General features: G+C 43.5%; 1 protein-coding gene across 1 annotated transcript in view; it reads right to left on the bottom strand.

Annotated features, from left to right (window-relative positions):
- Positions 1–795: 795 nt before the first annotated feature.
- The window catches only part of slc13a1 (solute carrier family 13 member 1), a 40,926-nt gene continuing 16,767 nt past the window's right edge, over positions 796–24,954 (bottom strand). Inside the window, exons 7-13 of the mRNA XM_055650907.1 lie at positions 23,141–23,239; positions 17,218–17,319; positions 15,182–15,279; positions 13,036–13,145; positions 11,790–11,951; positions 8,914–9,051; positions 796–3,561 (exon numbers count right to left, since the gene is read on the bottom strand). Of these exons, the coding sequence (XP_055506882.1) occupies positions 3,424–3,561; positions 8,914–9,051; positions 11,790–11,951; positions 13,036–13,145; positions 15,182–15,279; positions 17,218–17,319; positions 23,141–23,239 (847 nt within the window). The 3' untranslated portion in view covers positions 796–3,423. The remainder of the gene's footprint in view (positions 3,562–8,913; positions 9,052–11,789; positions 11,952–13,035; positions 13,146–15,181; positions 15,280–17,217; positions 17,320–23,140; positions 23,240–24,954) is intronic.

Raw genomic sequence — 24,954 nt, forward strand, 5'->3', positions numbered from 1 at the left:
TGACTTTAGATGTTAGAGACACAACGCAGAAACAAGCCCTTTGGCCAACCGAGTCCCCGCCAATCAATGATCACCCCTACACTAGCAATATCCTACCCACACTAGGGACAATTTACAGAAGCCAATCAACCCTTAAACCCGCACATCGTTGGAGTGTGGGAGGAAACCGGAGCACCCGGGGAAAACCCACGCACAAGTGTTCAGTGAAACAGTCACTGAGTCTATGCTTGGTCTCACCCATGTGCAGGAGTAGGCCATATCGGGAACACCGAAGGCAGTAGAAACGTAGAAAATAGGTACAGGAGTAGGCCATTCAACCCTTCGAGCCAGCACCGGCATTCAATATGATCATGACTGGTCATCCAAAATCAGGACCCCGGCCCTGCTTTCTCCCCATATCCCTTGATTCCATTAGCCCGAAATGCTATATTCAACTGTCTCTTGAATACATCCAGTGAATTGGCCTCCTCTGCCTTCTGTGGCAGAGAATTCCACAGTAAGTGAGGTTAGACGAGGTTGATTCAGATGCATTAGATGATCCATTTTTAGCATTGACCATGTTTACCTTGGCAGCTTTCTTCTGGATTTGATCGATGGTCGGCGCGGACTCAGCCTGGGCCTGTTTCCCTATTGTGTAAAATATTTCTCATCCCTATCTCTCGTTTCTCTTGATGAAGGGTCTGTGACCCGAAACATTAAGTCTGTTTCTCATTCCACAACAGACGCTTGACCTGCTGAGTGTAGCTGCCGTCCTCTGTTTTTGTTTCAGATTTCCAGCATCTGCACAGTTTTTTTTTTTTTTAATTTTCAGTCTGAATAAAAGCTCTGCGGTAATTAGCAATCGTGTTCAGATTGCACTCGCGCGCTGACAATTCTTTTTTCGCATGTTTACTTTATTTGTTATTTAATTCAAAGCATATGCTGTGAGTGAATTATTGAATGACAGAAACAGACTGCTAAATGTGGCAACTTTGCTCCCTTGTTTCGATGGAAAACATGATACGACTTATTCTACTTATTCAAATCACGTCACAATTAATCGAAAAGGAAAACAGCTTTATTAGCTTTACAGAGAGACATTTATTCCAAAGAAAATTCTGCAGTTCCCATCTGCAGCGGCATTGATGAATAATGTAACAGAAACATGACACTGATGCAGAGAAGTTGTTTGATTTCCTGTCATGAACAATTCTGCAAATAACAGGCATGTAAATGAGGTCCGCTATTCTCTCATGGTGAAAAAACAATATTACGTACTGTCTTGTTCTCACAGCATTGGTGAAGTTGGATATGATTTAGTTTAGTCTGGAATGATTTAGTCAGCATTGACCCACCAAATCTGTGCCAACCAGCAATCACCCCCGTACACTAGTTCTATCCCACACGCTAGGGACTTTACAGAAACCAATTAATCTACAAACCTGCACGTCTTTGGGATGAGGGAGGAAACTGGAGCAGGTCATGGGGAGAATGTACAAACTCCGTACAGACAGCACAGACACCAGCAGTCAGGATCGAACCTGGGTCCCTGGCGCTGTGTGGCACCATCTCTACCACTGCGCCAATATGCCGCCCCCAAATACAAATACTAAAAATAGATAAGATTTCTAAATACTTTCTTTTAAAAGGGATTAAAATGACTTTAAATGATTTACTCTGGAGTGCCGTGTTATAGTTACATGGACAAAAAAATACATCATAAAGGAAACGGAAGACAAATAAAATTAAATTCAGACACAAGATCAAAGGCCAGTATGGTATTTAAATCACATTTCTACGAAACAATACGATAGAATATTTATCCCAGGAAGGAAATGAATTTGCTAACAATTATAAAAAACACAAAATGCATGAAACATGAAAATAAAGTGACGACTGGTAAGGCTTTGGGGATGTGCAAAGGTGGGGGGGGGGTCTATCTCAGTCTCAGTTTACTCCACGACAGAGAGGGGAAGAATCGTAGAGTTTGATATATTGTATATTGTATAATAGTAAATCGTTTTTTTGGCATCACTCACGGGCAAGTGGTGATATTACTGTTTCAAATGTACATACAAAATAATGGGGCGACGTTTCGAGTTAAGACTCTTCATCAGACGTCAGTATTTCACCTTTCCATGATCATCACTGCTGGCATTCATTTGGCCTTTTGCATACCTTTCATTCATCTGTTACATGTACCTTTTCATATCTTTTGTTTCCCCTCTTCCCTGACTCTGTCTGAAGATTGGTCTCAACCCGAATCCGATGAAAGGTCTTGTACCAAAACGTCACCATTTCCTCCTCTCCAGAGATGCTGCCTGACTCGCTGAGTTACTCCAGCATTTTGTGTCAATCCTCGGTGTAAACCAGCATCTGCAGTTCCTTTCAACACTTGTTTTGGGTGACGGAATTCAGACCAAACTTGTTCCAAGGAGCCACAAAGCAAGCAAAACAAGTATTTAAACCTTGATGATTGATATGAATAGAAATGAGGATGATGCAAGAAGTGCCTTTCAAGATTTTCATTGTGTCTGTACGTCACTATGCTTGTGCATGGGACAATGAACCTGATTTAAGTTGACAGAAAAAGCAAAAAGAGTCTCGACCTCGAAACGTCACCACTCCTATTTTCCTGAGAAAAAACACTGATGAAGGGTTTTGAACCTGGTGCCTTTTCAATGTTACCCTGCACCAGTGGGGTGATTAGTACTGGTTATTAGTACGGGTGTCAGAGGTTATGGGGAAAAGGCAGGAGAATGGGGTTGAAAGGGAAAGATAGATCAGCCATGATTGAATGGGGGAGTAGACTTCACGGGCCGAATGGCCTAATCTTCCCCCTATCACTTATGAACACAAGCTTATGAACAAGTACATACGATATTGTGAAGGCATTGTGCATTTGTTCAAATACAATATATTCCATTTCAACTAACAACATAAAGCAAGACAATGTTTGCATTTGAACAATATTTTACATGACCTCAAAATGCCGCAAAGTACAATATCTGATCCTTCAGGCAAGTAACTTAATCAGTTATGTAACATTTCAGTCGAATCTCAGAATAAAGGGTATAATGCAACCACAGGCAGGAAAAGCTTTTGTGCAAATCTGGAAGTTTTGTAAGTGGAATGTATAGCAAATTAATTGTAAGTCATACATTCATAAAATGACAACGGAAGTTTCAACTAAGTCACAGTAGCAAGTACTTCCAATTGTCTTAAATGGATACAGTATTCCAGTTATAATTTTCATTATATATTCTATGTTGCAGTTTGGGTCTTTTGTTGGAAGAAGTGAAGTCTAGAAATGAAGATGCTGTAAACCTTATTGTATAACCTGCGACTTTTGAAAGTCTCACTGTAAGAAAGTGTCTTCATCGTTCACATTAATAGCAATAGGATTCCCAGTCATGTTCTGCCTGTTCGCGTACATCCTAGATGCTATGGAGCTGTTGCATTCCTGAGATCTTTTGCCCACGAGGGATATGTTTTGAGATCAAACATTGGAATTGCCCACGTTGATATCGCTACCATCACGACCACAACGCCAATTAAATTAAGACCCAATCCTGCTTTTACCTGAGGAACAAAACACAAGTTAGAAGTGTGTTTCCATCTGGAGTTCCTTTCCTGTTACACGTGCAAAACTACGAGCAAACGTGGGCCCCGTATGGGAAGGGCGGGCTGGCGCTGGAGAGGTTCCACAGGAGGTTTACGAGAATGATCCCAGGAATGAGTGGGTTATCATCGGATGAGTGTTTCTCGACACTGGGCCTCTACTCGCTGGAGTTCAGAAGGTGAGGGTGTACTTCTTTGATACTTACGGAATAGTGAAAGGCCTGGATAGAGCGGATGTTTCCACTAGTGCGAGAGTCTAGGACCAGAGGTCACAGCCTCAGAATTAAAGGACGTTCCTTTAGGGAGGAAATGAGTGTTGTAGCCATTTAGCTTAACTCAGTATGTTATAAGGATAACTTTACATTTTATCTGCCTGTGGGTGGGATTTATAACCTAGTCGGAGGCGTGTTTGCGGCTGGGATTCTCGAACCGACGCCCTAGTCGTTTTTAGTTTAGTTTGAAGAAGCATGGGGGAGTGGTCACAGCTTTCAACCATGCACGAGTTTGAACATGCACTAGTTGGACTACGAGTAAGATCAAAATGTACTTAAACAAGAAGAAGCTTGGATGAATATCCTACTGTTTTTACTGTGACAATAAAGAAACTATTAACCACGAGACTGTGTTTTGAAGATTTATCTCTCGACGGCATTGAATGTCTCGTGGAGAGCTCGTGAATGCGTTTCGATAATCTCCTAAACCTCTGTCTTCAATCACAGTGACTTAAAGGAGGAATCCATGAAACGATATATAAATCTGTCACCACAAAGAGGAGGAATTTCTTTAGGTCAGGGGGTGGTGAATCTGTGGGATTCATTGCCATCGAAGGCCGTGGGGGCCAAGTCAATGGATATTTTTAAGGTAGAGTGGAACACACTGCCAGCAATGGTGGTGTGGACAGATACAATGATGGTGTTTGAGAAGCTTTTAGACGGGCACATGGATAGGCATGGACGGGAGGGTATGGATCATGTGCAGGCAGATGTGATTAGTTTATCCTGACATCACGTTCAACACAGACATTGTGGGCTAAAGGTCCCCCCGTTCCTGCGTTCTACTGTTGTGTGTTCTATGTAATGTTTGGTGTCAGGCAGCTAATTTATTTATGCATGCTGTCCTTCTCTACATCGCTTCTGAAAGTACCGACTGCCATGCTGTAGAATAAATTGTTCAGGATCTTACAGCCTCTTTACACTGTCATTTCCCCCCCACCTCATTGCTCACAGTCAAAGGTTACATCTCCGCTTGAGCCAAGACCACAAGCAGAATCTTCAACTACCATATAGTTTCTTCCCCGAACCCACCCTCATCGATGCATCAACACGTCTCAAAGACCTGTTCAACACCTACTTCACAGACTCTGTCCACCTGCCCAAAGCATTTCTCAACATCTCCCGGAAAGCCACGTACAGCTTTGCGAAAGACTTGGGCAGCTGACAACCCATCGGTATAAATATTAATTTATCTAATTGCAAGTAAGCCTTGCATCCCCTCTCTCTCCGGCCCTCCCCCACCCTAGTCATCGTACTAGTTTCACTGTCGTCCTGGTGAGTTCACTGTCTGCACCACTCGTTATCACCTATCCCTGAGCCAACAATGGACCATTGTGGGCTCCACCTCTCCTTGATCATCGTTGCTTTTTTGCATATCTTTCATTCATTTTTTCCATGTACCTTCTATATCTCTCATTTCCCTTTGCACTGACCTATTCCTTTTCTCCAGAAATGATGCCTGACCCGCTGGGTTACTCCAGCTTTTTGAGGCTATCTTTTGTGAAATACTTCTGTGTTTAAAAGGATCTCAATAATTGCTGTAATAAATGAAAATGCCAGCTGTAATGGCAAGGATAAGTGTCATACTAAGACGTGACGCAAAATGATCATTCAAAATTACAATTATGATTTCTATTTAAAACAGTGTGACATATTGTTCGAAGTAAATGTACATTTCAAGATAAAAACCAACCTAAAATCACTGACATTCACCAGGATCCAATTAAAATTCTAGAGAATTACTTCCCTGCTGTGCATTATTGATAGTTCATTTTAGAATCATTGCATTTCTACCAGGCTTAGCATACAGAGTGTTTTTCGAGGGCGGCACAGTGATGCAGCAGTAGAGTTGTTGCCTTACAGCGCCAAAGACCCGGGTTCAATCCCAACTTATAGTGCAGTCTGTACGGAGTTTGTACGTTCTCCCCGTGACCTGCGTGGGTTTTGCTCTGAGATCTTCGGTTTCCTCCCACACTCCTAAGACGTACAGGTTTGTAGGTAAATTGGCTTGATATAAATGTAAATTGTCCCCAGTGTGTGTAGGATAGTGTTAATGTGCGGGGATCGCTGGTCGGCGCGGACTGGGTGGGCGGAAGGGCCTGTTTCCGCACTGTATCTGTAAACTAGACTACAGGGTCAAAAATGGCCATGGAGTGAATGATGCATTTGGATGTCTGAGATGGAACAATGATCAGTATTCCTTCTCAAGGAAGTTATATCCTATAATGAAAGCATCATAAATATACTTAGTTTTAGTTTTAGCGAAACAGCGTGGAAACAGGCCCTTCGGCCCTCGGAGTCAGCGCTAACCAGCGATCACCGTATGCTAGCACTATACCACACACAGGACAATTTGGGACGACAGATGGCACAATGGGCTAAGTGTTCGGCTGGCGACCGGAAGGTAGCCGGTTCGAATCCCGCTTGGAGTGCATACTGACGTTGTGTCCTTGGGGCAAGACACTTCACCCACCTTTGCCTGTGTGTAATGTAATGTAATTATGTGAAGCACTTTGGGGTCAATGCAAGTTGACTGAAAATGTGCTATATAAATAAGATTATTATTATTATTAATTCACAGAAGCTAATTAACCTACAAACCTGCTTGTCTTTGGGATGTGGGAGGGAACCGGACCATGTATCTATACACTGTAAAGGTCCTTCGGCCCTTCAAGCCAGCACCACCATTCAATATGATCATGGCTGATCAACCAGAATCAGTACCCTGTTCCTGCTTTCTCTCCATATCCCATGATTCTGTTAGCCCTAAGAACTATATCTAACTAATTTGTGAATACATCCAGTTAATTGGCTTCCACTGCCTTCTGTGGCAGAGAATTCCATACATTCACAACTCTCTGGGTGAAAAGGTTTTCCCTCATCTCGGTCCTAAATGGCCTACTCCTTATTCTTAAATTGTGACCCCTGGTTCTTGTCTCGCCCAACATGGGGACCATGTTTCCTGCATCTAGTCTGTCCAATCCTTTAAGAATTGTATATGTTTATGGATAACCCAGAATTAAATATGTTTCAAAAGAACTTACTTAATTATGGGCTAATAATGGGGAAAAAAGCTTATACTCAAATTTTGGAAAAATGCTCCAATACCAACAATAAAAATGTGGATTTCAAACATGTTCGAAACACTACACTTGGAAGAGATGAGACTCCTCCTAGCAGGCAAAGCAGATCACTTCCAAAAGACGTGGTCTGCATTTATGGAACTATTACAAGCATAAGGTGCAATAATAAGTTAAAACATAAAGGCTACCAGGATCTGGTAACGGGGGTATAAAATAAATTTTTAATAAAAACATGGTTGGTATATCCTTTTTTGCGGAGTTTTGTGTTACAATAGAGTGATTGATTTTCCTTTCTTCTTTTTTTTCTTTTCTTTCTAGGGTCTTATTTCTTTTCTTTACTTCCTTTTCTAATTCCTTCCCTAAGGGGTTCTCTTCTCCCAACACTTTCCTGCACTTTCTCGACTCTTGCTTATTTTCCTTACTTCTTTTATTTCTATCTTTTTTAAAGCTGAAAAAATGAAGTGGTACAACATAATGTAATAAGATATATGCGATGTATTAATGTAATTTACTGTACTGCTAATAAAAATTTAAAAAAATAAATAAAAGAATTTTATATGTTTCTATGAGATCTCCTCTCATCCATCTTTCTGTTGACTGGTTAGCCCACAATAATGGTTTTTCACTGTACCTCGGCACATGTGACACTAAACTAAACTAAACGCACCCGGGGAAAACCCACGCCGCCACAGGGAGAAGGTACAAACCCCGTAGCAGCTCTGCCCACTGCGCCACCATGTTGCTATTGAAACATTTCTTTGCTCTGACTATTGCCAAGGCTCTGTTACTATGTGAACAAGAAGAAGGAATGGATATGAGGAATTATAAAATCTTTTGCAAAGATTAACTTACCATAGAAGACAGAAAATGACCTCAACAATCAGATTGGAGCTACCTTGGACGAACATTGTGGTTACATGGTCTGTTGCATATTTGAGCTCTGGGAATGATGGCATATTTATTGAACCCGTGTCTCTGGCGCCACAAGGCAGCGATCCCACCATGGCCACTGTGCCGCCCTAAAGTAAACTATTCGCTGAAGCTGCAAAAGTAAGCACCACAGTGCCGGTATTAAAATTAATTTCTTTCGTTTTCTGTAATTACTTCGCAACAGCCTTCATTTGAGCTGCAGACTCGTTTAGTTTAGTTTAGAGATACAGCACAGAAACAGGCCTTTCGGTCCACCGAGTCCGCGCCGACCAGCGATCCCCGCACACTAGCGCCATCCTACACACACACAAACTAGGGACAATTTTTTACAATTATAGAAAGCCAACCTATAACCTACAAACCTGTACGTCTTTAGAGTGTGGGAGGAAACCGAAGATCTCGGAAAAAACCCACGCAGGTCACGGGGAAAACGTACAAACCCCGTACAGACAAGTCAGGATCGAACCTGGGTCTCTGGCACTGTAAGGGAGGAGCTCTACTGCTGCATCACCTTGCTGCCCTTATCTCAAAAAGGTACATATATCATGTACCTTTGCACATACGTATGTGTGTGTGTGTGTGCGTGTGTGTGCGTTGGTGTGCGCGTGCGTGTGTGTGTGTGTGTGTGTGTGTGTGTGTGTGTGTGTGTGTGTCTGTGTGTGTGTGTGTCTGTGTGTGTGTGTGTGTGTGTGTGTGTGTGTGTGTGTGTGTGGTGTGTGGTGTGTGTGTGTGTATATATATATATATATGCATATATATATATATATGCATATATGTATATACATGTATATATATATGCATATATATGCATATATATGCATATACACACCCACACACACATACACACACATACGTATATTATGTTATTCGTTTATATAGGTCATATGTGTATGTTACCTATTATGTACATATACATATATCACAAATGCTGCTCTGAGTTATATATGTACCTTTATCAGTGCCAAGTTAAATAACATTAATGGATGATGTTATTCAAGGAAATGCTGTCACGAGTATCATAGACTTACCATGTCCATGACTGTAAGATGGCCGTACCCAAAGACTATAGCATTTGGAGGATTGGACACGGGCAGGAGGAATGCAAATGAAGTGCAAAGAGTTGAGGGTATTAATAAATAAAGTGGATTTATATGAATGGCTTCAGACTGTAAGACAAAACAAAAAAAAAGATTATTTTGTCACAGTTAAAGAAATTAAACATGTTATTATGTAAAATGGAGACACCAGGAACTGCAGATGCTGTTTGACACATAGTGCTGGAGTAGCTCAGCAGGTCAGGCAGCATCTCTGGAGAACATGGTTTGGTGACATTTCAGATTGGCACTCTTCGTCAGACTGATGTGATCATGCCACCTATCACTAGCCAGAATTTCTCCGGCCCCACCATTCTTTCAGCCTTCTGCTCACCTGCAGTCCACCGGTTACGATGGGCAAATGTTTTCCTTAAGTATTCTTATATTCACCATTGCCTGGGGAGCAGTTCTTTGTTGAAATGTTTTAAAGTCTTAAGAGGTAAGGGTGGCAAGGTGGTGCAGCGGTAGAGTTGCTCGCTTACAAAGCCAGGTTTGATCCCGACTATGGGCGCTATCGGCACAGAGTTTGTACCTTCTCCCCGTGACCTGCGTTGGTTTCCTTCAAGCACTTTGGTTTCCTCCCACATTCCAAAGATGCACAGGGCTGTGGGTTAATTGGCTTGGTATACATGTAAATTGTTCCTAGTGTGTATAGGATAGTGTTAGTGTACGGGGACCGCTGGTCGGCGCGGACTCGGTGGACCGAAGGGCCTGTTTCCACGCTGTTTATCCCTAAACTAAACTAAACTATGGTCAGTCCGAAGAAGGGTCCTGATCTGAAACGTCACCTATCCATGTTCTCCATAGATACTGCTTGCCTGCCGACTTACTCCAGCATTTTGTATTGTTTTTTATCATTATGTTAATGTAGTTAAGAATGAAACCATGAGACACTGGCTTTGCGAGATCGCAATTGTAAATACGATTTGTTTGTGAAGACTATTAGCCAGCGGCCTCTTTCTCAGAATTATTCATTGCACTAGTTAGAAATTCACAGACACTGGAGAAATGTAACAGTGGTTGCTGCTGACATCAAAGAGAGCTCAGCAAAATATTGCAGCAATCCTATCGTGAAAACTTCCCATTTTCACATGCCTGCTGCTGTCAGGTGTCAGTTCAAAGAGCTCCTTCCTGTCCTGTAGCTCTGATCTCATCTAACTCACTTAGCAACCAGTCTTTAAACTTTAATTTAGACTTTAGTGATACTGAGCAGAAACAGGCCCTTCGGCCCACTGAGTCCGTGCTGACCAGCGATCACCTCGTACACTAACCTACACACACACACACACACACTAGTGCCAATATTTACAACTTACTGAAGCCAATTAACCTACAAACCCGCACGTCTTTGGAGTGTTGGGAGAAACCGAAGATCTCGGAGAAAACCCACACGGGTCACGGGGAGAACGTGCAAACTCCATACAGACAGCACCCGTCGTCAGGATCTCTGGTGCTGCAAGGCAGCAACTCTACTGCTGCCCTGCCATGGACAGTCATGTTCAAAAAATTCTCAGGCCATGTATCCAGCAACGAAAAGCATAATTTGAAATGAACTCCTGCACATTGAATACAATACTGAATAAGGACTGCAACCTACAAAATGTATGAAGAACATAGAACAGTACATCACAAGAACCTTGCAGGTCTTGCAAGTGATAGGCGGATGCAGATGAAGGGTTGGAGGGGAGGGGTGGGTTGATAGGCAGATGGTTGTTCAAAGGCTGGAGATGAAAAGACAAAAAATGTGAGGTAAGAGGTGTGAATGGTGGAAGGAATACAGTGGATGGGGACTGGAGAGCAGGGGAATGAAAGGGGGCGGAAGAAAGGGGGTGGGGGAGGGAGAAATAGGTGCACATCCCTATGGGGCACAGGGAAGTGGGGAGAAAATGGGGGGGGGGGGGGGGAGAGAAAGGGGGGAAGGGATGGGAGAAATGGGGGGGGGGAGTTTTTACCATGTAGCTCAACATCCTTTTCAAGTGAAAAAAAATCAACATTGCTCTGTATCAGGTTAGATGCAGGAAAGATGGTCCCCCTGATGGGTGGGGGGGGGTCCAGTATCAGGGGTCACAGTTTAAGAACTTCCACAATCTTCCTGCATCTAGCCCGTCTTAAGGGGTTGGACAGGCTAGATGCAGGAAGATTGTTCCCGATGTTGGGGAAGTCCAGGACAAGGGGTCCCAGCTTAAGGATAAGGGGGGAAATCCTTTAAAACCGAGATGAGAAGAACTTTTTTCACACAGAGAGTGGTGAATCTCTGGAACTCTCTGCCACAGAGGGTAGTTGAGGCCAGTTCATTGGCTATATTTAAGAGGGAGTTAGATGTGGCCCTTGTGGCTAAGGGGATCAGAGGGTATGGAGAGAAGGCAGGTATGGGATACTGAGTTAGATGATCAGCCATGATCATATTGAATGGAGGTGCAGGCTCGAAGGGCCTAATGGCCTACTCCTGCACCTAATTTCTATGTCTCTATGTAAGAATAAGGTGTAGACCATTTAGGACAGGGATGAGGAAACACTTTTTTACACAGAGAGTTGTGAATCAGTGGAATTCTCTGCCACAGAAGGCAGCGGAGGCCAATTCATTGGATGTTTTCAAGAGAGAGTTAGATTTAGCTCTTGGGTCTAATGGAATCAAGGGATATGGGGAGAAAGCAGGAATGGGATTTATGATATTGAATGGCGGTGCTGGTTCGAATTTTCTATGTTTCTATGTATCCTTATTCTCCTCTGAGACCTCTCCCATCCATTCTTCACTGAGTGGCATATAGTCACCATGACCGTATAGAGAATGCATGGAATGGGATACTCACCAAGGCAATTAGAATTGGAAGGAAGATTGTGATCGTGGCCGGGTTACTTGCAACCTCTGTGACACTTGTCACAATCAGACAGGACACCAGTACGATAAGCCATGGGGGCAGACTGCCAAGAGGTTCCAATTTGCCCCCCACCCATAAAGAAAGCCCAGATACCTGGAGGACAACAAAAGCATACAGTACGTTACTTATGCTCGACTTAATCAGATTTGGAATCGCTTCTACATTAGATTTACAGTATTTTTGAGCATTGGGCAGTCACGGTGGCACAGCGGTAGAGTTGCTGCCTTACAGCAAAATGCAGCACCAGAGACCTGGGTTCGATCCCGACTAGGGGTGCTGCCTGAATGGAGTTTGTACGTTCTCCCCGTGATCAACGTGGGTTTTCTCTGAGATCTTCGGTTTCCTCCCACACTCCAAAGACATACAGGTTTGTGGGTTAATTGGCTTGATAAAAATGTAAAATTGTCCCAAGTTGGTGACGTGCTGAGTACTGCCCTGACAACTACAAAATTCAGAAGGTTCAAGTATAACAAGAGAGCTAGTCCTCGCCCACAATCAGCCTCATAGGAGACATTTGAACTACCTTTAATCGGACTGCATCTTCCACTAAACATTATTCCCTTTATCGTTTAGATTAGTTCAGAGATACAGCGCAGAAACAGACCCTTCAGCCCTCTGAATCTGCGCCGACCAACTATCCCCAAACATTAACACCATCCTACACACACGCGTGAGGGACAATTTACACATTTACAAAGCCAATCAACCTGCAAACCTGTACGTCTTTGGAGTGAGCAAGGAAACCTCCCCGTGACCCAGAGAAAACCCATGCGGTCACGGGGAGAAATACAAACTCCGTACAGACAGCATCGGTAGTCAAAATCGAACCTGGGTCTTTGGCGCTGTAAGGCAACAACTCAACCACTATATCACTGTACCACGTCTGAAGAAAGGTCTCGACCCAAAACGTCAATCATTCCTTCTCTCCAGAAACGCAGCCTGTCCCGCTGAGTTACTCCAGCATTTTGTGTCTACCTTCCATTTAAATCAGCATCTGCAGTTCTTTCCTACACATTGCGTCACCATGCTGCACTAATAGCTCACCTGAACCTCCCGATGTGCTACATTCTGCTGGAGTTTAGCTTAGCTTAATTTAATTCAAAGATACTTTACTCTTGTGAAGTTTTCTCTCATTCCTTGGTGAACGAAAATGTACACATGCGACAGGCTGCGTTACCTCAGAACCCTTTGCCAGGGCAAAGCCGCCACCAACAAGTATTGATGTTTCCCAAGGCATGCATGACTGGAACTCTTTCCAAGTAATGAGTGCAGTGTACTCCTTCCCCCCTGTAACAGAAGCAAAGTCAGGTAGCAAAAGATCCAGCAGAACCTTGCCTTTACAGCTCACTTTAAAGCCTGTAACAATTCTAAACCCAGACACACTCTTGCAGCCCATGTACTCTGACACACACACACACATAGTTATTTTAACTTAAACATGTTTATATAAGTTATTCATATATGGCTTATATAAACATGTTTAACATAATAAGTGTATGTATATACACACACACATATACTGTATATACACACGTATGTATATGTACAGATAGATAGATACATAGATAGATATGCACACACACACACACACGCCTTTATTTTGTCCGCACATCTCACTGCCCCCTTTCCAACTACTCAATTAACATGGAACAGATCAATAACTCAGAGCAGGTCATAGCCTTAGAATTAAAGGACATTCTTTAAGGAAGGAGATGAGAAGACATTTATTTTGTCAGAGAGTAGTGAATTTGTAAAATTCTTTGCCACAGAAGTCTGTGGAGGCCAAGTCAGTGGATATATTTAAGGCAGAGATAGACTCACCATCGCCCGTGGGGGTTCCAACCTTGTACTTTCAGACCGGGAGCGGGGCCGTAAATCGCCCCGCGCGGCCTAAAATGGCCGTGGGACTCATCATCGCCCGCGTGGGGCTTGGACATCGGGAGAGACACGGAGAACAGGGGAGAGAAAAGACTTGCCTTCCATCACAGTGGCTTCACTGTGATGGATGTTTGTGTGAATTTAATTATGTGTATGTCTGTAAGACAGTGTCTTTGTTTGTATGGCTGTGGAAACAACATTTCGTTTGAGTCTCACTGGGGCTCAAATGATAATAAATTTGTATTGTATTGTATTGTATTGTATTGTATAGTTTCTTGATTAGTGCAGGTGTCAGAAGTTATGGGAAGAAGACATGAGGATGGAGTTAGGAGGGAGAGATAGATCAGCCATGATTGAATGGCAGAGTAGACTTGATGGGCCAAATTCTACTCCTATTCCTTGTGACCTTATTTGGGTTATATTGATATCTAGTTGACCTTAGCTTAGTTTGGAGATACAGCATGGAATCAAATCCTTCATCCCACTGAGTCCATGCCACCAATTGATCACTTGTTCACACTAGTTCTTCATTATCCCACTTTCCCACCTGCTAGCCCGCAGGTCTTAGGGATGTGGGAGGAAACCAGAGCACCCAGAGTAAACTCACACAGTCACAGGGAGAATGTGCAAACTCTGCAGCGATAGCATCCGAGGTCAGGATCGAACCTGGGTCTTTATTGCTATAAGGCACCAACTATACCACTGTGCCTCGCTTTTATAAAACAGGCCAATGTGTTTTTCTCCTGCACAGTGGGGATTGGATTGGTCAGCCAGTCTTTCTATTGCATCTCAATAAATATTACTGGATGGGGGAACTAAAGACCAGAATATTGACGTGGAATTTTCACACAAAGGGTGGAGGGTGTACGGAACGAGCTGCCGGAGGAGGTGGTTGAGACAGGTACTATTGCAACATTCAAGAAGCAATTAGACAGGTACATGGATAGGACAGGTTTAGAGGGATATGGGCCAAAGGCAGGCAGGTGGGGCTGGTGTGGATGGGACATGTTGGTCGGTGTGGGCAAGTTGAGCAGAAGGGCCTGTTCCACACTGTGTGACTATGACTCAAATATTCTCCATAAACCAACAGTTCTATTAATTTCCATGGTCCTGGAGTCTCTTCAAGCTTCTTTATATGTAGCAGGGCATTTGGGAATTTTCTTCCAAATTAAATGAGGCCTTTATCTCCCTGCACCTCTGGCCAGTTAATATGAAGCATCAACATTGGGATTTTGTTGATCGGAGGTAACATATTGTATCGGGATTGTGACTATTTACAACAATTAATGTGTAACCTTAATGCAGAGTTTCATGATGCATTCTCCTTCAATCACCAACTCATCCACCTGGTTTTCGGAAAGTGTAACCCCATTTGTGACACTACCAACCTGTTCCAATTAAAGAGAAAATAAGATTTTTTTTTAACAATGAGATAAGAACTCAACTCTTTTTTATAACTGAAGCAGGATTCTCAGCAGGCAAGATGAAAAATAGAATTCCTAGGAAGAGTGCGACGGTGGAATCCGTGGCAAAGCCTTTGTACCTGCAAAGGAAAAGTTTACGTTTAAGTCACATTGGTATTTTCTACTTTTAGTTTTGAGACACAGCGCGAATACAGGCCCTTCGGCCCATCGAGTCTGCACTGACCAGCGATCCCCACACATTAATGGTATCGTACGCATACTAGGGACAATTTACACTTCTCCCAAGCCAATTAACCTACAAACCTGTACATCATTGAAGTGTGGGAGGAAACCAAAGATCTCGGAGAATATCCACGCGGTCACGGGGAGAACATACAGGCGGCACCCGTAGTCAGGATCGAACCCGGGTCTCTGGCACTGCAAGTGCTGTAAGGCAGCAACTCTACTGCTGTACCACCGTGGCCCAAAAGATTATTCCGCCTCAATCAATAGCCACATTTATATTTCTTAGCTTGGTATAACATAAAGCAGATGTGAAGAAAATAAGTGAGGATTGCTTGATTCTGACTGAAATTACACAACCATGTAAGCTATGGCCAATTGTAATTCAGCAGGCAGTCATTTTGACTCTGTGTTAGAGGGGTGCTGACTCTTTGCATGCTCTTCACAGAGAAGGACCTACTGCCATTTGAAACAGTTGCTCCACTCTTCAAAGTCTCTTTTCTACTTGCAAGTACAGAACTATATTCTGCACTCTGTGCCTTTCCCTTTGCTCTATCTATTGTACTTGAGTTTGATCAGATTGTATCTACGTATGATATGTCTGAACGGTTTGGAAAGGATGCAAAATCAAGCTCTGCACTATAATTCGGTATATCAAGTTCAAGTTCACATTTATTGTCACATGCACCAATTAAGGTACAGTGATATTTGAGTTGCCATACAATTAAAAGAACACAATACACAATAGAATTTAACATGAACTCCCATCACAGTGGAATCAGCATTCTCCACTGTGATGGAAGGCAATAAAGTTTCAGTCATCTCCCTCCTTTCTTCAGCCGTGGTCGGGGCCTTGAACCCGCCGCACCGCGAGGGGGGGCGAAAATGCGACACGGAAAAAAGTTGCATCTCCGTCGAGGTTCCATGGAGGTCAAAGAGACCCCAGGTTTTTGCTTCCAAATCATTTAATTAGATAATCTCCTTGCAGCCAAACCACAGATCATTGCTCCAAGAGGAAAAGCTACTTCCCTACAAATAGAGCCTTAGTTGGATGTAATATCTAGAATTTGGCCAAGTCTCCTCATCTTAACATTATTACATGGGAAGACCACCAGTCCTGAAGCTATCAAGATCGAGGAGTTAAATTACATTGCGTATACAATGCAGCTTGGTATGCACTGCGCTTACTTCTCCATGTTAAAATTAATTGATTAGTACGGATGTCAGGGATTATGCGTAGAAAGCAGGATAACGCAGGATAACAAATGGACAAGCTTTTTGATAGTAGGGAAGATTCAAACAAGAGGATATGACTTCAGAAATAAGGGACATACGTTTTGGGGTAACATGAGGGGGAACTTCTTTACTCAGAGAGTGGTAGCTGTGTGGAATGAGCTTCCAGTGGAAGTGGTGGAGGCAGGTTCGATTTTATCATTTAAAAATTAATAGGATAGGTATATGGATGGGAAAGGAATGGAAGGTTATGGTCTGAGTACAGGCAGGTGGGACTAGGGGAAAATAATTGTTAGGCACGGACTTGTAGGGCCGAGATGGCCTGTTTCTGTGCTGTAATTGTTATATGTTATATGGTTATTATATGGTTAAATGCGATTAAAAGATAGATCAGCCATGCTCGAATGGTGGAGTAGACTTGATGGGCTGAATGTCCTAATTCTGCTCCTATCATTGATGAACGTATGAATTCCTTTGACAAGAGATCAAAAGTTTTAGAATTTTAAGCAAAGCCACACTTTTTCATCGCTTCTATTCCAATGCAACGTGAACGATGAGATTTGATCTCAAATTCAGAGAGGTGTTTATTTGCTTTCACTTACTGTGGAAATAGATTGGACCATCCAGGGAAGAATCCTGGATTCCGTGTAAACCACAACAAAGCCATGGAGCAAAATATGGTGAGGGTGACAATCTCCTGATACCTGGGACACAAGAAAGGTTTACAGTCGTCGTAGCATAAATCTTAATCATAATCATACTTTATTAGCCAAGTATGTTTTGCAACATACGAGGAATTTGATTTGCCATACAGCAAAACCAATAAAAAGCAACAAGACACACAAAATACATTTTAACATAAACGTCCACCACAGTGACTCCTCCACATTCCTCACTGTGATGGAAGGCGAAAAAAAAGTTCAATCTCTTCCCTTCTTTGTTCTCCTGTGGTCGGGGTCCTCGAGCCTTCTGTTGATGGTGCGATCTTGGCTCCCGTAGCCAGCGGTCAGGCCCTCTGTATCGGAGTGATCAAGCTCCTGCATCGGGGGGATCTCAGCTCCCAACGCTGGACGATTGTACCCCGGGTTGGGGCTGGTCGAACCTTCTGCGTCGTTGGAGCTTCCGGGCTCAGTCACTACCCGGGACTACGAGCTCCGCGATGTTGAAATCCGCAGGCCGCGGTTGGAGTGTCGATCCCAGGCAAGGGATCAGCTCAGATGGAAAGCATGGCAGCATATTCAAGCATAATTCAGTTATCTCAACGTGAATGGTTTGAGGATGGTTCAGCTTCCTCGATACAGCAGAACATTCAAGGATGATTCATGAAATGTGCAACAAAGAATTCACAGTAGCCTTCTGTGAGGTTGAAGAGAAAATGACCAGAGACAAGGCCCCGGGAGGTAGACTGAGAGATGAAGGAGGGTCTCCACCCACAATGTCACCTATTCTGTCTCTCCCATTGTTACTCCACCATTTTGTGTCTATTTTCAGCTTAAACCAGCATCTGAGAGATGGGATGAGTTGAGACAATGATAGAGAGGGTTTTCTTTTTACCAGCAAGTTCCTTCACCAACACCATGTTTAGGATAGTGTGTTAATGTGCGGGGATCGCTGGTCAGTTCGGACTTGGTGGGCCAAAGGGCCTGTTTCCGCACTATATCTCTAAACCTCAACTAAACCAAACACTTCACTCTGGTCTCTGTAACCTACCTGAAGCATTCTGAGCCCACAAATATTCCACATCCCTTTAATCACCTGCAGTCTTGATTAGTTCCTTCGGTTAGTCTCTGAGTTTTCAACCCGCTAAGTTACTCCAGCACTTTGTGTCCTTTTGTGCAAACCAGCAGCTGCAGTTCCTGATTTCCACAAATTACTTTCACATAGCTTTCCTGTTTTCCTATCACATCAAAGAAGGCTATTTAGACCTTTGAGTTTCTACTCTCAGAGCAATTCCATCCATTCCATTCCCCCACATATTTCCCTGTTTTCCTCACAGACGCAGCAAATATTTATCCAGAGAACTGCTGATGTTGCAATCTTCATAAGTGATAGGAGCAGAATTAGGCCATTCAGGCCATCGTCAACTCCACCATTCAATCATGGCTGATCTATCTCTCCCTCTAAACCCAATTCTCCTGCCTTCTCCCCATAACCCCTGACACTTGTACTAATCAAGAATCTATCTATCTCTGCCTTAAAATTATCCACTGACTTGGCCTCCACAGCCTTCTGTGGCAATGATTTCCACTGATTCACCACCCTCTGACTAAAGAAATTCCTCCTCTTCTCCTTCCTAAAGGAACGCCCTATAACTTTTGAGGCGATGACCTTTGGTCCTAGACTCTCCCACTAGTAGGAAACATCCTCTCCACATCCCCTCTACCCAGGCCTTGATGGAAGTTCCCTTTTAAATCAATCTGGTTAACCATTTGAGCAAAACACAAAGTGCTGGAGAAGTTCAGGAGGTCGGCCAAAACCTGTGAAGAGAATGGACAGACGATGTTTAGGGCTTGGACCCTTCTTCAGACTGCAACATTGGATGATCTTCAAAATCTTCACTGCCAATATGAGGAATGAGGAAGATTTTCAATCTAGTCCATCTCATATAAGAACATCCAAATCTTCCTCTTCTATCCATAGATGCTGCCTCACCCGCTGAGTTACTCCAGTATTTTGTGACTGCCTACAAGTCTTCATTGACGATATGAAAAGGGAATATTTTCAATCTAGCTTGGTTCTCAGTCTTCATACATGTATAGGTTTTATATCTTCGAACCTTCACGGACTATATTTTGCATCAGATCCTCTTTGACATTCATTGTGGCCTTCACTCCGCCCTGGTGTCTCCCACACCTTTAAGATAGAGCCTGCCAGTGCTCCGCAACTCAGCTTCAATCAGAATTAAAGTACATTATGCAGGGCTGACAACATTGGGTGAGAGTTGAGAGTTGCGTAATCTGGACCCACCTTACGACAATGTCTACGACAAGCTACCGTCGACACAATTCCTCGCGAATTGGGACATCCACTTACGACCACACCTGCGACAACCTCTGACAACACGGACGACATTCCACGACAACCAAAGTCAACTTACATCCACCCGCGACAAGATACGACAAGCTACGACTCTGTTGGCGACAACTGAAGACGTCGCATCATAGTGACGTCACGGCACTAATTGTACTGCATCAGGGCGGTGCTGAAATGAGAGAGTCTAAAGGGCCTGTCCCATGAGCATGCGACTGCATTCGGCAAGCGGAACCTAACGTGGTCGCTTGAGCCGTACGGCCTCGCGGGGCCGGTCCCACTTCGATCGCCGGAGCCTTATGGAGTTGTGCGGAGCTGGTCCCGACATCGCGCGGGGCTCCGGAAAACTGACAGTGTTCAAAAATTCCACGGGATAACGGCCTGCCGGCCCGCAGCCGCCTCGACGCCGTACGCACCGCCTCGAAGGGCATACGCAGCGTCTCGACGCCGTACGTCACGCGCGAACTTCCCGCGGACTTCGCTCGAACTTCACGTCACTCACTCAACCTCCGCGTGGCCCCCACTTCCGGTTTGGCGGCGCTTGCCGCGTGCAGTCGCATGCTCGTGGGACAGGCCCTTCACGCTCAATGCGTGAGAGTTAGCAGCGCTGCATTATGGGTTAGTGCATACACATATGCACGTGGATTTTACATCTTTTTGAAGGCCCCATCCATCTGCAGTCAAATCCAAAACCCATATTTCCCTTCCTTCTATTGAGGTCCTGTTTGCTCCTTCATAACCTCACAACTTCCAGAATTCCTCTCAGCCTATGATATGAACTGTAAACCTACTGCACATGTTGAAATAAATCTTCTCCATATCTAGTGATGGCCTCTGTTCCTCTATTTTATATTAAATTATCAGGCAATTGAACCGTCCTCTCACCAGCTAGAGAGCGGTCCTGACCTCCCATCTACCTCATTGGAGACCCTCGGACTATCTTTACTCGGACTTTACGGGGCATTATCTTGCACTAAATGTGATACCCTCCATCCTGTATCTGTGTACTGTGTGGGAAGGAACTGCAGATGCTGGTTTATACAGAAGATAGACACAGAAAGCTGGCGTAACACAGCAGGTCAGACATCATCTGTACACTGTACACAGCTGTCTGTATACTGTGGATGGATTGATCGTAATTATGTATAGTCTTTTCGCTGACTGGACAGTATGCAACAAAAAGCTTTTCACTGTACCTCGGTATACATGCCAATAATAAACTTAACTGAACTAAACTCAACTAACTGTGCAAAACCTTTGAAGAACATCAGTATTGGTAGTGGGAAATGGGAGGTAACAAATGATGATAGATGTGAAAAATAAAGCACGCCATACTGTGCATAAAACCATGCCTGCCAGAAACCTTTCTTGATCAAGATGAAAAACCCTTACTCAAAATGATCTCGCAGCTAAATAATCAAATTCTGCCGTAAAATCAAATAATGCTGGGTATATTCAGTAAGTCTGGTTGGCTGTTTGAAGAGTTAAAGAGAGTTAATGTTTCTAGTTGACAGGACGAGCAACATAAGAGGAATTAAACATTGGTTGGTGTCACAGAGGGGTGGGCAGGGGGAAGAGAATAAAGATAATGCTGGCACCAGTTCCCCAGTTCACCACATTGTATTGCTCTATGTCTTGTATGTCTCTAAACGTGCGTCCTTTTATTCTGAGCTGTGCCCTCTGGTCCTCGACTCTCCCACTAGTTTAGTTTAGCCATGCAGCGTGGAAACAGGCCCTTCGGCCCACCGAGTCCGCACCGACCAGCGATCCCCGCACATTAACAGTACTCTACACACACACACACACACGAGGGACATTTTTACATTTACACCGAGACAATTAACCTGCAAACCTGTACGTCTTTGGAATGTGGGAGGAAGCCAAAGATCTTGGGCAAAACCCATGCATGTCACGGGGAGAACGTACAAACTCCGTACGGACAAGCACCTGTAGTCAGGATCAAACCCGGGTCTCTAGTGCTGTAAGGCAGTAGCTCGGCCACTGCGCCACAGGGCCACCAAGAGCTAAGACATCCTCTCCACATTCACTCTACCCAGGCCTTTCACTATTCGGTAAGTTTCATTGAGGTCCCCCCTCATCATTCTAAATACGTTTCCTCTGCACTCTCCATCCCTCCCCTCTCTCTCTGCATCACAAAGCATTTAGTGTTCCTCATTCAGAGGAAAGATCATCAACCTGAAATGTTCTCCCCACAGATGCTGCCTGACTTGATGCACATTTCCATATTTTTAGTTTTATTACTGTAATGTCATATAGATTTTCAACACATAATTTTCATGCAGATGTCCTTGGCTTATATGCTAATTTTTCTGTAGCAGTTTTAGATTTAAAGCATCTGTAGTCTTTTAGACTAGTTATGATGTGTTTGATTTCAAAAATTAATCACAATTACAAATGTTTAGTCGCTGAGCATAACTCATTTTCCAATATACAGATTAATATAGATTGCCTTTTTTAGGTTATTTACATGACAATTCTGTTTCTAGTGCAGATTGAACATTTCAGTGGCAGGCAAAACCAAGATTAATCATGGCGTTAGTTTGGTTTCATTTAGAGATACAGCGAGGAAACACCGAGACCGCACCGGCCAGCAATTCCCGCCCACCTACACTCGCCAGGGACAATTTACATTTATACTAAGCCAATTAACCTATAAACCTGGACGTCTTTGAAGTGTGCGGAGAAACCGGAGATCTGGGAGAAAACCTATGTGGTCACGGGGAGAACGTACAAACTCCATACAGACAGCACCCGTAGCCAGGATCGAACCCGGGTCTCTGCCGCTGTGAGGCAGCAACTCTACCCTTGCATCACCGTGCCGCCCTATTATTTATTTGGCGATGAGCTTCTAAATAACACCCAAATGGAATGGAATCCAATTAGCATTGGTATACGCCCAATTATCTTTCTTAATGATTCTGCAAGATATGCGATCTCACCAGTTATCGCTCTGTACCAATTTATGCAGAATGACCTCAAGCTTTTGCTCCACCTTCACAAGAACCTGTCACTTTTGGCAAAACGAAAATGCAACTAAAACATCCTGGAAAATGTTAAAATTAAGTGATCATGGATCAACGTTACAATGGCAGACACAAAATGCAAGAGTAACTCAGTTGGACAGGCAGTATCTCTGGAGAGAAGGAATGGGTGAAGTTTCGGGTCGAGACTCTCTTCAGACTGATGTCAGGGGAGTGGGCAGTACAGAGATGGTACAGTGGTATTTTATTTGTTGTCGCATGTACTGAGGCACAGTGAAATTCATTTTGTATACAGTTCAGTACAAGTATTACTCTATATAAGCATTTAGAAACAGGTGGATCGAGTGGTCACCAAAGGCCTAGCTTTGCATCTTAGTTGTTGTCAACCACAACAGCCAAAATAAATCAATCAAGCTCTTCCTAACTTTCCTCATTTCAGAAACATTGTTTATTTTATCAGTAATTAAATCAATTTATGTAAGATAAGTCTCACCCCATGGGTCCCAGTTTCTTGTATTCTTCTTCAATCAATTTTATTGATGCTTTCTCCCTGTTGCTTTTTTCTTTGCGGAATTCAAATGTCTTTGAAAAGCTGTTTTGTGTCAGAGAAAGTTAGACTTTATAATGTAGTAAGCTTGAAGTCACGTCAAACACAAACTAATGAACTACTGTCGGCAGCATTAAATGAAAAATGCTCAGTGCACCCAAAAGACATTCAATCCTTTGCCCTTGGTGTTTGGTACAAGGGGAATGAAATTGTCCAATTACTCAAAAATACAACAGTTAAACGTTTAACATGCAAATGTAGAAAGAGTTGGAAATTATTAGTGGGTCAGTTAGAATCTGGTAGTCCTGACAAAAACTCAGTGATTCCTTCACCATGGGTGCCGCCTGATCTGTTGGGTATTTGACTATGACTCTGAGACACTCTTCCTCCTTCAAGATGTTCCTTAAAACATCACCTTTTGAGCAAACCTTTGGTCAGTTGTCCTAATATATTAAGCGGCAGAAAGTCAATTTTTGTTCATCCGCACCTTTTGCATTGCTCACCTCATGTACACAGGAGCGTTGGTGGAGGAATGAGTTACAAAAGCCGACGTACTGTAGTTTGCTGCTGTAATTATTGCGAGGCTATTGGTAATTTCCATCATTATGCTGTGCGGTTGTCAACAGTTTGGGGATTTCGGTGCATCTGTTGTCTAACAGGAAGTTCCTAAATTATCATCAGTTATCAGCAGGGCTGCTTCATTTATTGGCCTCTGTGTTTTCAGTTCTCAGTCTTGAATTAACAGGGACGTACGTTATTTTCTAACTAGCGCCATTGTTATTACTCCAACAGTCTGTGCCTTGTTGAAAATAGCACGAGGTTTTAATTGCACGCTTCACTATCACCGCCATTCACAAATAGCAGGTGAATGTAGTCAGATGTTAGGGGTTGTGTACATTCAGCTGATGCACCTGTTTAAACCAATTGCAACTTCAAACAAGTGGTAACTTCCTTCTTATAAGCTGGGAAACAATGATTCAAATCATAGAATCTGGGGAACACTTGATTGGAGATAACATGTTACCGAGAGAGTCGTGATATTGTATTGTACTTTTTGCAAATTAACACAGACCCAAATAATTAATTTTTAATTGAATTGAATCGAAAGATACAGCATGGAAACAGGCCCTTCAGCGCACCGAGTCCACGCTAACCACCGATCACCCGTTCATACTAGTTCTATGTTATCCCACATTCACATCCACTCCCTACACACTAGAGGCAATTTACACAGGCCAATTAACCTACAAACCGGAGCACCTGAAGGAAACCCAAGTGGTTACAGGGAAGATGTGCAAACTCCACACGGACAGAACCCGAGGTCAGGGTTGAACCTGGGTCTCTGGCGCTGTGAGACAGCAGTTCTACCAGCAATGCCACAGTTTGAAACTGCTTAGATTCCATAGACTGGAAATTAATGTTAATAATCCATGTGGCAAATCATTGATTTGTGCTAATATTATGCTCCATGTGCAATTAGATTTTCCCCCTTCCTCGGACAATGTGTCAGGGGTTACAGGGGGGGTGGCAGGAGAATGGGGTTGAGAGTGGTAGATAGATCGGGCATGATTGAATGGCAGAGTAGACTTGATGGGCCGAATGGTCTAATTGTGCTCCTTTAACTTATGAACTTATGAACTTTCTGTTTCTTCGCTCGATGGAGTTATCAACGGGAAAAGTTCATGTTCATAAGTGATAGGCGCAGAATCAAGTTTCTTCCCAGCTGTTACCAGGGAACAGAACCCGCCTACCACAACTAG

This window comes from Leucoraja erinacea, chromosome 19, assembly GCF_028641065.1.
Source record: "Leucoraja erinacea ecotype New England chromosome 19, Leri_hhj_1, whole genome shotgun sequence".
Classification (NCBI taxonomy): Eukaryota; Metazoa; Chordata; class Chondrichthyes; order Rajiformes; family Rajidae; genus Leucoraja; species Leucoraja erinaceus.